The sequence below is a fragment of the Mustela nigripes genome, chromosome 1 (assembly GCF_022355385.1).
Source record: "Mustela nigripes isolate SB6536 chromosome 1, MUSNIG.SB6536, whole genome shotgun sequence".
Classification (NCBI taxonomy): Eukaryota; Metazoa; Chordata; class Mammalia; order Carnivora; family Mustelidae; genus Mustela; species Mustela nigripes.
In genome coordinates this window covers 244,896,046-244,909,207 of record NC_081557.1, presented here as the reverse complement: position 1 = coordinate 244,909,207, position 13,162 = coordinate 244,896,046, and the positions used below count along the sequence as shown (strand labels likewise).

The window sequence follows — 13,162 nt, the reverse complement described above, 5'->3', positions numbered from 1 at the left end:
TATATCCTGCAACCTTACTGAATTCATTGATTGGTTCTAACAGTCTTTTGGTGGGATCTTTAGGGCTTTCTGTAATATCGTGTCATTTGCAAATAGTGACAAGTGTACTTCTTCCTGTCCAGTCTGGATGCATTTGATTTCTTTTTCTTACCTAATTGCTCTTGGGCTGGTCTTCTGGAGACAATGACCAGTGAAGGCCTGTAGCAGCTGCTGGGCCTTGAAATGGAGCAGCTCACCTCACCATGGTCCCCACCTGGCCTCCTCATCCTCGCTTCCTCACTTCACTAGCATATGAGCTTCTAAAACTTGGTTTAAAGTAGGATCAGACGAGGCAAATAATGAACTCAGTATGAAGGACAGACTTGATGTTTACCTAGTTCAGAAGTGAACAAAGAGAGAAAGAATGTGAGGGAAGTTAGATCAAAGGGAGGTTGTGTGGTTAGCCAGACTATTATGATGAGGTATTGAGGCTCTTTCTTACAGACAATGTATACTCTTCTATCCGAAGTGGTTAAGGTCACTGTCAAAAGGGAGCCCTCCACTGCAATACAGCTCATGCTTCCTGGTTGGCTGAATTCAGCCGGACACCTCATCAGAGCCTCTGTGAATTATGTTGGGGTCTATCATGCTTCAGCTCAACTCTGTTAGTAGCAAACTCATCGACTCAGGAATTTTTGCAAGAAAGGGGTTCATTTTCTCTTCTTGCTCCCCATTCCCTTACAAAAAAAAAAGAGAGGACAAAAATGCCATGGCACATCCGTTGTCCACTTCTATATTAAGACTGATTTGTTTCTGCTAACCTTGATAGAGGAGCTCAGGATCCCAACACTATTATTACAAAAAAAAAATTCATTTTCAGAGTTGCTTTGTTGAACAGATGGTATACCAAAGTGCATAGTTTGGTTGAAAAATGGGTTTTTTATGTTCCTTGTGTTCGTCATTCAAGTTCGTGGCCATCACCACCTGAGAGTACTTAGTGCTAGGGATAACTAAAAGGGAGAATAAATCCTGCTTGCTTTGAACACAGCCCAGGGTTCACTGTATGTTCCTGTACTGGCCAATGCTAATCAGCTCTTCCCCACTCCTCCCCTCTTTTGTGCTTATAAATCAAGAGGCCTCAGTATTAGTCACCACAAAAGAGATAATTAGTGAGTACAAGCTGCTACCTTCATAGATCATTCTGTGCCTTGGATTCAAGCTAAGCCAAGAAACTGGAGCAGGCAACATCACACAATTATGAGTTGCTTTAGCAGAACATTGTTTTATATAAGGCGTACGATTCTGAATGTTTAAATCTAGCTTCTGTACCCCCTGGCCGTTGTAAGGATAGATATGATAAAAGGCCAAAGGGAAGGTTACTTAACCACTTTATAAGGTTTTTCCTTTCCTAGACAAAAAACAAAAAAAAACACAAAAAACAAACAACAACAAAAAAAGTGACTCTGGAACCCCAAGAACTTGGATCAACAATGGTTTCTTAATGGCATGGTCTTCAGAGTCTGGTATTTTAAATACCTTAATCCTCCACATAGATACGGCAGCAAATAAGATGTCCCTTTGTTCCACCGAGATATGCTATATCCTCCCAGGAAGCTATGGCTTGTGCCCTTACCAGCCATTTGTCCAACTGGAAAATTCATTTCCTGCTCTGGCAGGGCACATGGTCAAGGGCATTGCTTCCCCAAGAAAAGAAAGCCTGTTTCCAGTCCAACTAAATAGTCCAGGAACTTCCTTCCCATGCGTTGCTAACCAAATATTGCTGGCTTGTGTGGAAGTGTTCCACTCATGTATTTATGACTTTGGAGCTGTTCAAACGCATGCTGGCTTTTATTTTTTCCATCACACAGCGGTTCTTCCAATTTTTTAGTTTCCCATATCAACCACTTCGCTATTTTTAAGCAGAACAATTTCAAGCCAAAGTAGCTAATCAGAACAGTAAACCCTTACCAATTCAAGCCAGCAGCTTGAATTCTTTCAGTGAGGGAAAGACTAGCATTAACAACGGGAGGCCAGTTTTCATCTTCTATAAGCTAAGGGTATAGGGTTGTATAATCAAAGTCCTTTTCTACTAATATTAAAACCACATCTCATCAAATCTAAGATGCCATTGATCATACAACACATATTTTATGTGCCAACCATTTTAAATATTGCCACTGGTTACATTATTCCAAAACACCTTTAAAGATTTCCCTGAAGTGTGTGGACTGGTCGCATCAGACTCCTACGGATTTGAAATCCATTTAGACAAATGTGGTGACCTCTCCTGCCCTCTAGTTGTATTGTTTGGCATGAAATAGTCCAGTCCAGTCCAATGATCTCAGTAATGAAATATAACACTGCTTTTTATCTCCTTGGGGGCATCTTCCTTTCTAAGCAAATAAAGCATTTGCTCGTCTCTTTGCAAGAAAATATGGAATTGCTGTCCTCCTCCTAACAATGAATATTCGCTTCATCAACCTCAAACTTACATCCCCCTCCTCTGTTTTTGAGGCTTTTAATATATACAGTAACTTTTCACTCCAGTGCTGAATCATAATGTAAACCTTTTTCTAAGACATTGAACGGCAATGAAATTCCATGGCATAGTATCAAGAATGGACACAACTCAATGGAAGTTACAAGATGGCCCCAGTGACTGTGTTTGTCCTGCCCAGATAATGCCATCTGCATCATGATGGCAGCTTGACAGTAGAAGCTGCCTGACTCCCTCCACCACCCGTGCATTCTCATCTCAGAGATGTTAAGAGTGTGAACAAACCAGCATCCCAGAAATAGAAGTATCTACAGTCTCCTGTTGACTTACTGTATCTCTGGCAGGGTACTAAAAATCCTGACTTAATATCCACCTGAACTCACAGCAGGCCCAATTGTATGTGTAGGTTAGAAAGTTTAACCAGGTTAACAAAATTAGTCCCAGACTACACAGGCCAATCAGAGTGAGGAATCTGATCCAGACAATAAACCATCCTGCCCACCAGCTCTGGGTTTCTACAGACCATGTAAATTGGGTGCATATCAACTGTGGATGGCTGTTGGATTCCTTTTACTTTCAAGAATGTGAAGCATCTCTCTAAATAGACGTTCAGAGGGTTATTTAAAATAGCTGAACCACATAAGATTTTCTATAATGAATTGATAAAAATAATTATTATCCATTATAAGCAAATGGCCATTTGTTAAAGGGGCTCACCCCCATGATTTCTGCCTTCACAACAACTGTGGGTGCTGCTGGGGCCATCCGCAGCTGCTTGCTGCAGTACGAGATCATCAACTCTTCACCACCTTCTGACCAAAACCCTACCTAAGAGCTGAAATGACTCTCTCAGTGACACATAGACAGTCACAGCAAAATATGGACCTAGATCAGCTTATACCTTGGCCTCTTGGCCCTTGGATCTGCTCCTGAACATGGAGAGTGAATGGTTATTTAAAAATTATGGTTTTCTTTTTATAGACCATGAATGTAGTTTTACTTTCCCAATGTTAGAAGACATGACAATGAATGGGACTTCAGTGCACAGGAGTCCCGGGCCCCTGGTTCCAGCCGGCAGCCCAGAGGTGAAGCATGGAAGCCAGCAAGCTTGCCTCTAGAGAATGCCGACACTAGGTAGCCCGTGTGCCTTTGTGGTCATGGCGGTTCTGTCTCCACAGACAGTTAAATATGGAATCTGGGAGGAGCTTTGTATCTATGTTCAGTGCTTTGGGAACCAAACCCAAAAGAAAGGACTGAGTGTTACTAAGGGCTCTTGTGGTCAAAATAAACACCAACAAGAGGGAGTTACCAAGTCCAAACAGTTGAGAACTGCCTGTCTCAAGCTCTAATCTTATAGACACCACGAGGACTGTATAAATTTGCATGCCAGAGGCCAGTGGAGAGAGCGCTTTAAGAGAATGCAGAAAGCATTGTTTTTTAATTGTTTCCCCAAATCACTAAATCATTTAGTTAGTGAGTGTATGTTGAGCACCTACATGGAATAGGGGGAGGGCGGGACTTGGAGCAAACAATCCCGTTCCCAGTGCAGCAAGCATGAGTACTTGAAGAAGCTGGGCTGAACAATGAGCAAAGCCAAAGCCTTTTCTGACCTCCCACTGTTGTTTTTTGTTTGTTTGTTTGTTTGTTTGTTTTAACAGCTGTAAAGGTGCTTCCCACTATGGCCTGACCAAAGATAAGAAGAGGCGCTCTCAAGATGGCTGCCCAGACGGCTGTGTGAGCCTCACATCAACAGCGCTCTCCCCAGAAGTCTCTGAAGCTGCCACCGTCTCCTTGGTGACCAATGAGCCTGGCTTAGACAACCCTGCCTATGTGTCCACAACGGAGGATGGTCAGCCAGCAGACATCCCACTGGACTCTGGCCGGAGCAACCGAATGAGGGGTGAGTCAAGTAGGTGGTTGTCTGGGAATGGGCTTCTTGCCTTGAGATTGCCCTCTGTGGAATATTTACTGTAGAAAGTTCTAGAAAATTTTTTTTTAAAGGGGAAATCATTCTGGTAGTTTCGGCAGCCATCCAATATCCAATTGTACAAAGTGAAATGAAACCACAAGTACCTCAGATCATTAAAAATGTGTAATCGAACTTGGTGGATGGGGCCAAGTTGGGTCTGATGATTCACCACCCCATAGTGTCAGCACCTTCCCATCCATGCTGCTCAAGAAAAGTGCTGCTACCTTCAGTCCAGCCCAGCAAGAAAGAAAAGCAAGTTTTTAAACCATATATATTTCATTGTAGAAAATGGAGACAGAACAGAGAAGCAAATCTCATCATCCTATCTCCAAGAAGTAATCACTACTCCTGTGTTATTGTATTTATCTGACCAGACATGCACATACAGAGGATTTCTGTGAATGTGCATCTACTATTTCTTCCTTCTCTCTTGTCCTCAGCACGGCCCTTTGAGCGATCAACTATCAGAAGCAGGTCTTTTAAAAAAATAAACCGAGCCTTGAGTGTTCTTCGAAGGACTAAGAGTGGGAGTGCTGTTGCCAACCAAGCTGACCAGGGCAGAGAAGATTCTGAAGACACCACTGCCCCTGAAGGTAGGCGACCTCCCCATGAGTATGGACATGAGCTGGGCTTCCAGGATGACCTCAGGAGCGATGACAACCAGACCACCATCCACTTTCTGAGACACCTCTCTTCACAAGGGCATAAAATATTTTTTACCTTGATCAGCCTACTCGTTACACAAGTAACTAAAGGCAGAAATTATTGTTCTCTTTCCACAGAGGTTGAGCAAATAGGTTTTGGAGCCCTTACTTTCAGGTGTTAGCTTAACACAGTAAGAGATAATAATAATTAAGTGAAAAGTGTTTAGAACATGGCTGGCATGCAGTAAATGCTATGTAAGTATTTCTTTCTTCGTACGACTATGCATAATGTATGGTTCTGAGTGTGCTTCTCATGCATTAACTTATTTAATGCTCACAATGAACGTATGGCTACTATTATTATCCCTCTTTTACAGATAAGAACATCGAGGCCCAGGGAGATTACTTAGCTTTGCCCCAAATTACCTTGCCTGACTTTGAATTCCAGTAATGTGGCTCTAAAACCTGGGCTCTGTTGGATCTTAGATCTTATGTGTTTATAAATGCAGCTGGGAAATACCGTTTTTAAAAATTCTGTTATGTTAGTCACCATACAGTACATTGTTAGTTTTTCATGTAGTGTTCCATGATTCATTGTTTATGTATAACATCAGTGCTCCATGCAATCCATGCCCTCCTTAATACCCACCACCAGGATCATCCATCCCCCCATCCCCCTCCCCTCCAAAACCCTCAGAGTCCACAGACTCTCATGCTTCATCTCTTGCTCCAGTCCCCCCCCACTTCCACTTTCCTTCTCCTAATGTCCTCCATGTTGTTCCTTATGCTCCACAAGTAAGTGAAACCATATGATAATTGACTCTCTCTGCTTGACTTATTTCACTCAGCATAATCTCTTCCAGTCCCATCCATGTTGATGCAAAAGTTGGATATTCATCCTTTCTGATGGCTGTGTAATATTCCATTGTGTATATATTCCATTCATCTGTTGAAGGGCATCTCAGCTCTTTCCACAATTGGCAACTGTGGACATTGCCGCTATGAACATTGGGGTACACAGACCCCTTCTTTTCACTACATCTGCATCTTCTTATCTTATGTTAGAACTTCAGAGCAGTAACAATAGCTTTAAAAAAAATGGAGCTTTCTTGTGTTCCAGGTAGTTTTTGTCCTAAGCCATTTAGATGTCACAATGCTAAGGGATAGGGATGACGATGATTCTCATTTTATAGCTGAAGAAAGGGGACCCAGAGAGTAACTTGGCCAAAGTCATCTAGCTAGAAAATGACAGACCTAGGACTTTAGCTCAGGTTTTCCAGCTCCAGAGCCCACTCTGGTAACCACTGGGTTAAGCGCCCTCCCCCCCTAGGGGTTTGAGAGGTAGATCCCAAACCACTGTCTTTATCATGCCTTCAGAGACTCCATGAGCAGTCCTTGAAAATCCCCCTTGCTTACTTGTCACTGCTCTTCCCTGCTCACGCATACACACACTACATGCCCTCACCACTCTGAGCTCATTACAGTCCTGTGAATACTGTCTCTCTGTCTCTCTCCCTTCCAGGCTGTTGTTCAGCTTTCACTCCCACACCCCTTCAGCCACCATTCTCATTCCTCCTTCCAGGAGCCACATAGGTTTGGCCTCCTCCTAGAAGCCCTCCCTGACTCCCTCAGTCCTCTTACCTTTGTGCTCTCGAAGCCCCTGCATCTTTAGTATAGCAGGTGTCACTTTTCACTGTCACTGCCTCTGTAAGAGCAGAGGTTCTTTTGTGAGTCTGTATCCTCAAGGTGGAGCATCATATCTGGTAGATACAGTTGTTCCCTAAATGTGCCGTGAACATGGGATTACAACTTCCTTTCTGCCAGTCCTTCCTCTCATGAAAGGGTCCTGAATTCTCCATGTAAAGCTTGCTTTTGCCCGCATAAGATTTATTTGCCTGTTTCTTCCAGAAACCTTTTTAGTAAGAGATGACTGTGTGGAAATTACTGGCCTAGGCTTTATAATTTTATATAAAGATGATCAAATCCAGTTCCTGGCTTCAAGAGGCTCATTCATGACTAAAGGAAAATAAAATACCATGAAGACTGAGCTATAAATAAATGGCAGTGGCAGCCCCAGGGAAAGGAGCATCACTTCCCAGCAGGAAGTGTAACCCGTGTCTGTGGGGCGGCTTAGGACCTGGGGGGGCACTGGGATCTTGACTCTGTTAGAAAGTAATGGGAGATGAGGCTAAAGCTAGATTAGAAGGGTCCTGGACAGCATCTGGGAGTCTTCACTCAGGGTTTTGCAGAGTGTTACTGCAGGATCCATGCTATGTTCCAGAAAGATGGCCGCTGTGTTAGGTGTGCAGGTGGCTTAGAGTGGGAGGGAATGGATTTCTCCAGATGCTCCAGGAAGCTGTGACTCCAGAATGGGATGAGGTGTTAAGACCTGGCAAGGCTGGTCATGATGGTCTTTTCAGGATTTGTGAGGCAACGAAGGTTTCAAAAATGGCCAAGTCTCATTACTTCAGCGGCCTCTGGTTGGTCCCATGAACTCCCATGGCATAGTTTATCCATCCTTTTTACAAGGATGGATATCCTCTTTACAAGGATAAAGAGGCTCCACTGTTGATTGGCTGTGTGACCCTGGCCAGGTTACTTAACTTCTCTGAGCTCCAACATTCTGTCCTCTAAGAAGCAGGGATAATAAGAATCTACTTCATAGGGTTGTTTTAAGAACTAAACCCCAAAAATACACATGCAAGTGGCTAGCTCAATGCCTGGCACATAACAAACACTCAGTAAATAAGATCTTATCCTTAGTCCTTCGGTGAGGACACAATATTGAACAACTCTGTTTTATTCCAGACCAGTGCAAGTTTGGCAGCTGAAAAAAAAAGTTTTTTAGATTTATTTATTTATCTGAGAGAGAGAGAGAGAGATTGTGTGTGTGTGTGTGTGTGTGTGTGTGTGTGTGTGTGTGTGTTGCACTGGAGGAAGAGGGAGAGGAGGAAAGAGAATCCCAAGGAGACTCCCTGCTGAGCACAGAGCGTGCCTCAGGGCTCCATCCCACAACCGCGAGATCACAACTACAACCCAAACCAAAAGTGGGCTGCCCAACTGACAGAGCCCCCAAAGCACCCCCAAAATTTAACTCTTCAAGGTCACTACGGTCTCTTTGGTGTGGTTCTAGTTAACATTGCATACCAGTGCAACTGGGTGTGGCCTTTCAGACTGTCAAATCAAATGCCCTGAGTAGCTTTGGTTTGGGAGGATGGTTATTGTCAATCTGTTGGTGGGGGAGGGGGTAGACAGGCAGAGGGAGGGGAGCAAGAACCAGCAGCTTTGATTATATCTAAATCTTTCTTTGTTCAAAGTGATTTTTTTTTTAAAGTCACCATTCCCAGTCATGGGACCTGTTCCAACAAATGCTTATGGTAAGGCCTACTTAATGCAATCAAAGTAGTTTAAACATTAATTGAACTCAATCACCCAACTGCTGTTCGCACCAGGAACTGACAGATTAAGGCAGCTGCCCACAGCCTCACAGCAAAGCCAATCGCTTACGTTAAATTACATCCCAGTGGAGGTTAAGGACCCACATTTGCAAGGGCTCGGGCTTCCTCTGGCTGCTAAATTGCTTTGTTTATCATGTTCTGCAATACTTTGAAGTAATTTTAATTCTTTCTGTATTGTTCCTGGAGAGTTGAGCCGTTCTTAATGAACTCATAGTTCATTAGGGAAAATGGACTAAGGTCATGGGTTTTGAAAACAGAGCGCGTTAGGCAGAGCCAGACCTGCAGTTTTCCTCTTCCCAGATGACTTAATGAAGAGAGAATCTTAGGGCAAAGGCAGCTGTCAGCAGCTACAGGAGACGAAAGCATCTCCGCCCTCCACATCCACACTCAAGCAAGCGAGAGGGCGGGAGCTGCTGTTCCCACCCAACTAGGTGTAGCTTGCCTGGCCTGTCCTGGCGTCCCTTCTGCACACTTCTACTCAGACGGAGGCAGAGGATGGCTCCAGCCGGCATTGCTGGCTTATAGGTGACTAGGGCAAGTCCCCTGTGGGACTTTTGTGAATCCCTGGTTTCAGAGAAACCCAGCGAAGGTGACAGGATGGCAGGTCACCTGGAGTCCCAGGCTGTGAGTGGCCCTGAGAGCAGTCTTACTTTGCAACCCAGCCAATCCTGTCCCTTCCCCACTCTAAGCTCAAAGCACCTCGCATGTAACAAAAAGCCACTCAACAGTCCCTGTCGCTATCAAACTGCACAACTGAGAAAGCTCTTCTGCATGTGGGCACAGGGGTAGGGTGGGGGCTGGTGGGGAAGGGACCCGTGAAAGAGTTCATGTGCAAAGAAGAGTCTCCAGTTAAAAGGTAAAGTCTGAGACACCCACCTAGACCCCCGGATCTCCTGTGAGCTCTGAAGTTAGCAATGCGGCCAGATCCGGGAGAAGCTTCTGGAAGCCACCACCTCTCCTTGGTCACCAAGCAGGCTGTGTGACTTCCCTTTATTGACAACAGTGTCTGGGAGAGAGGCCTGGGAATTCCCTAAGCCTGAAAAAGCAGGGACTTCCAGGGAGAAATCTTCAAAATGGCCTGAGAAGGTAGAAGGGCAGGTTTGTTCGGTTTTGTTCTCGATAAGTAGGTGCTGAAACTGTAGTCTCTTCCATAACGACCCTTCGTTCTCCTTCACTGCTCTACCCTCAGGAGGCTTGGGCTGACCTGACACTTGTGGTCTGTGCACACAGCCACAGGACAGTCAGAAATGATGTCTTCAAAGATCTCAGAGTCCAGAAGTGAACGTGGATGATAACAGAAGGCTCAGTGCTGGGAGCAATGGAAGCTTTGGCAGTGGGCGGGGTGGGGGTGGGGATTGAGATGTTTAGAGCAGGGAGAGAGAGGAATCAGGGTAGAGTTTAATTGAAAGGGATCATTTCATGCAAGTCTTGAAGGAAAAATTGGGTCTAGGCCTAGAATGAAAAACATTCCAGGCAGAGAAACTGATGCTGGCACAGAGGCAGGAAAATGGAAAACATGTACGCGGAACGATGAATAGTTTAGTTTGGCTGAAGTCAAAGCTTGGCAAGGAGAAGAATGGCTGGAAATGTCCGTTGGGCGGGTGTCTTAAATAAACACTGTCTTTGTCCATTTTAGTCTTTCCAAGGTTGTATCACCTGATTCCAGATGGTGAAATTACTAGCGTCAAGATCAATCGAGTGGATCCTAACGAAAGCCTCTCCATTAGACTTGTGGGAGGCAGCGAAACCCCGCTGGTCCACATCATTATCCAGCACATTTACCGTGACGGAGTGATTGCCAGGGATGGACGGCTACTGCCAGGGGACATCATCCTGAAGGTAGACGCCGTCGCTGTGGGGTCACGAAAACGGGCTTAATAAAAACCTCTTCAGAGCCAGTCAGTGGATGGATGGAGGAAATGCTAAATAAATGTGAAGCGGTCCCTTTCCATAGTTACTACGGCGGGAGGACTCTTCGTCAGAGACTTGTGATTTAATTGAGATAGGTCTTTGCCCCCTTTCTGTCTGTCTTGGTCTTCCGGTCTCTCCCTCTTTGTGTAGAAGAGTATCTCTGTCTTGGTATCATTTTCTCTGCCCTCCCGTCCAGCTCCCGCCCGCCCTCCTCTCTCCTCCTCCTGCTTCTCTCTCTCTCTCCTTCTTTCTACCCCCTCCTCCTACTTTAAGTAACAATAACGTAAAATAATAGAAAACCGGAGCATAGATCTTCTTATGCTGCTTTTAGAACAGATTAATGGAACATTCTGTATTTTACCTAGTCAGCCCAATTCATACACCCCTCCAGAGTAAACGTCCAGTGGCTTAAGGGCCCTCCGTGAGAGAAACCAAAAAGTCATCCCAAGTTCTTCCCACCAAGCCACGGACGTAACGGGGCAGGCGGGTTGGTGGAACAGCACGCCTTGGGCATTTCTGTCCTCTGAGGCTTGGGTGCCAAGAAGGCCATTGGGGCAGAATTTTGAGGAGCAGAGAAAAGAAGAATGGAGAGTTGTTGATCAGACAGAAGTCAGACATGTGACGAGTGTGGCAAGAAATCCCTCCCTGGCCCTACGTTCTCTGTCTAATGCCCAGAGGAGAGCTTCATCCCGTTCCTTCTGAGTGGTTGAGGGGCCGGCTCCTGACGCATCATGTGCTCTTTCTCTGACAAAGAAATTCTTCTTCTTCTTTTTTTTTTTTTGGAATAAGAGGAGAAAGAATTTAAAGCAGTTGTCCTAACCATCCTGAAACTCCCACTGGCCTCCGAGGTGGAGTATAAGGCAGGGCCTGTTGAGCTCCAGAGAGCATCCACGGCGGCCTCAGTGACACTCTGCGTGGCTTCCCCTCCAGAGGGAAGGAGCTGTCCTGCTCGGGAGGGTTGCATAATAAGCCATTTTGATTGTTTGGGCCTTCTAGTGGCCCTTGCAGACAAAGGGCTACTAGGACAGTCTAGCAAACACCCCTGGCCTTCTCCGGGCCTGGGTGCAATGGGAGAAACCAGACACAAGGATCAGTGACAGAGCAGAACGGGGCTGTGAGCTCCCCTGGGTGTGGACAAGGGCGGTCAGCTGCTCTGTGCACGAGAGCCTCCATCCTTCCTTGGCAGGTGGCAGAAGCCCAGGATGGTGGGCTGCAGGAAGACCTCTTTAAATTTCACCCTGAGCCGCATTTAGCAATTGGCTGCAAGTACAGGTACAAGAAATCCTACCCAACCATAGAAATCCAAGCAGATTGTCTCTCCTCTATGGAGCCCCTGTCCTTCGACCCTGCGCAGAGTATGGTGTTGCTGTGAAATCGCTTTCTTGCAAAGCAGTGACTGTCACTAGGGTCTGTAAGCCTCCCGGCTGGGTAATGAAAACCAGAAAGCCCCCTGCGGCATCAGCTCCGCAGATAATTAATGAGGCACAAATGAGCGGGCTGAGCTTGAGGACCTTTAAGTAGGCTAAAGGGATCCAGCCTTGCAGTCAGAGAGCCTAGAAACTCATTCACACCAGTTTGTTTGAAAATATGCAAAAAAATTTTTTTCCCTTTGTTGAGACCATGGGCAAAAGACGTCAGAGGCAGCAATTGCCTTGAAAAAACCACATACGTGCACGCGTGCGCACATGCACGTGTGCGCACGCTGTACTGGGCCCTGTAAATTGCGGGATGGATGACCCGGGGAGTAAAACTCATCTGGGGACTATTGGAAGGATGCTGTCAGCTCATCTTAATCTCAACAGCTGTTTAATGCAATCATGTGAACTTAAATGGGACATTTTCTTCTTTTGCCTTTTCCTACCTTTTCTTCCTTTTTTCTACTCCCCGCCCACCCCCACCCCCCTTCTGCTGAACACTGATTTTGGCAAGCACCAGGAGTGGGGGCTAGGACTGTGGAAATAAATCTGGGAGCCTATGCAGGGACAGGTTGAAGAGAGACGCCATCTGCGGGGAGAGCTGCGCGGGCAGTGCGGGTAACCAAAGGAAAGCGGGGCTAGAAGGCCTGTCGGGAGGTGGGGTTACCTGGAGATGGGGACAGAGGAGGTGACAGACCAGAGCAGTGTTTAAGGAAGAGTGCTGCTGATGCTGTGGGCTTGGACCTTCTGGGAAGGGTTGTGGCGGGCGGAGCTGGCTGATTGGCTCTAGCTTCCGGCGCCCCCCACCCCCCGCCCCACCCAGGTCAACGGGATGGACATCAGCAACGTACCTCACAACTACGCGCTGCGCCTCCTGCGGCAGCCGTGCCAGGTGCTGCGCCTCACTGTGCTGCGGGAGCAGAAGTTCCAGAGCAGGAGCGGCGGACAGGCGCTGGACGCCTACGGGCCCCGCAATGACAGTTTCCAGGTGATTCTCAACAAAACCAGCCCCGAGGAGCAGCTTGGAATAAAACTGGTGCGCAGGGTGGATGAGCCTGGGGTGTTCATCTTCAACGTGTTGAACGGTGGTGTGGCAGACCGACACGGTCAGCTGGAGGAGAACGATCGCGTGTTAGCCATCAACGGACACGACCTTCGGTACGGCAGCCCAGAAAGCGCAGCTCAGCTGATCCAGGTGAGTTCCGAGTCATTGCCAAGATGTTGGCTAGAAACTGCGGGTGTGAGTGGGATGCTCGTTACCCTGACCTACCGGCCCTGTTACTACCATG

General features: G+C 46.4%; 1 protein-coding gene across 3 annotated transcripts in view; it reads left to right on the top strand.

Annotated features, from left to right (window-relative positions):
* The window catches only part of LNX1 (ligand of numb-protein X 1), a 178,881-nt gene that overhangs the window by 137,560 nt on the left and 28,159 nt on the right, over window positions 1–13,162 (top strand). For all 3 annotated transcript variants that reach the window (XM_059383964.1, XM_059383955.1, XM_059383972.1), the window contains 4 exons: window positions 4,135–4,376; window positions 4,886–5,038; window positions 10,184–10,386; window positions 12,697–13,068. In XM_059383964.1, coding sequence (XP_059239947.1) covers window positions 4,135–4,376; window positions 4,886–5,038; window positions 10,184–10,386; window positions 12,697–13,068 — 970 coding nt within the window. The remainder of the gene's footprint in view (window positions 1–4,134; window positions 4,377–4,885; window positions 5,039–10,183; window positions 10,387–12,696; window positions 13,069–13,162) is intronic.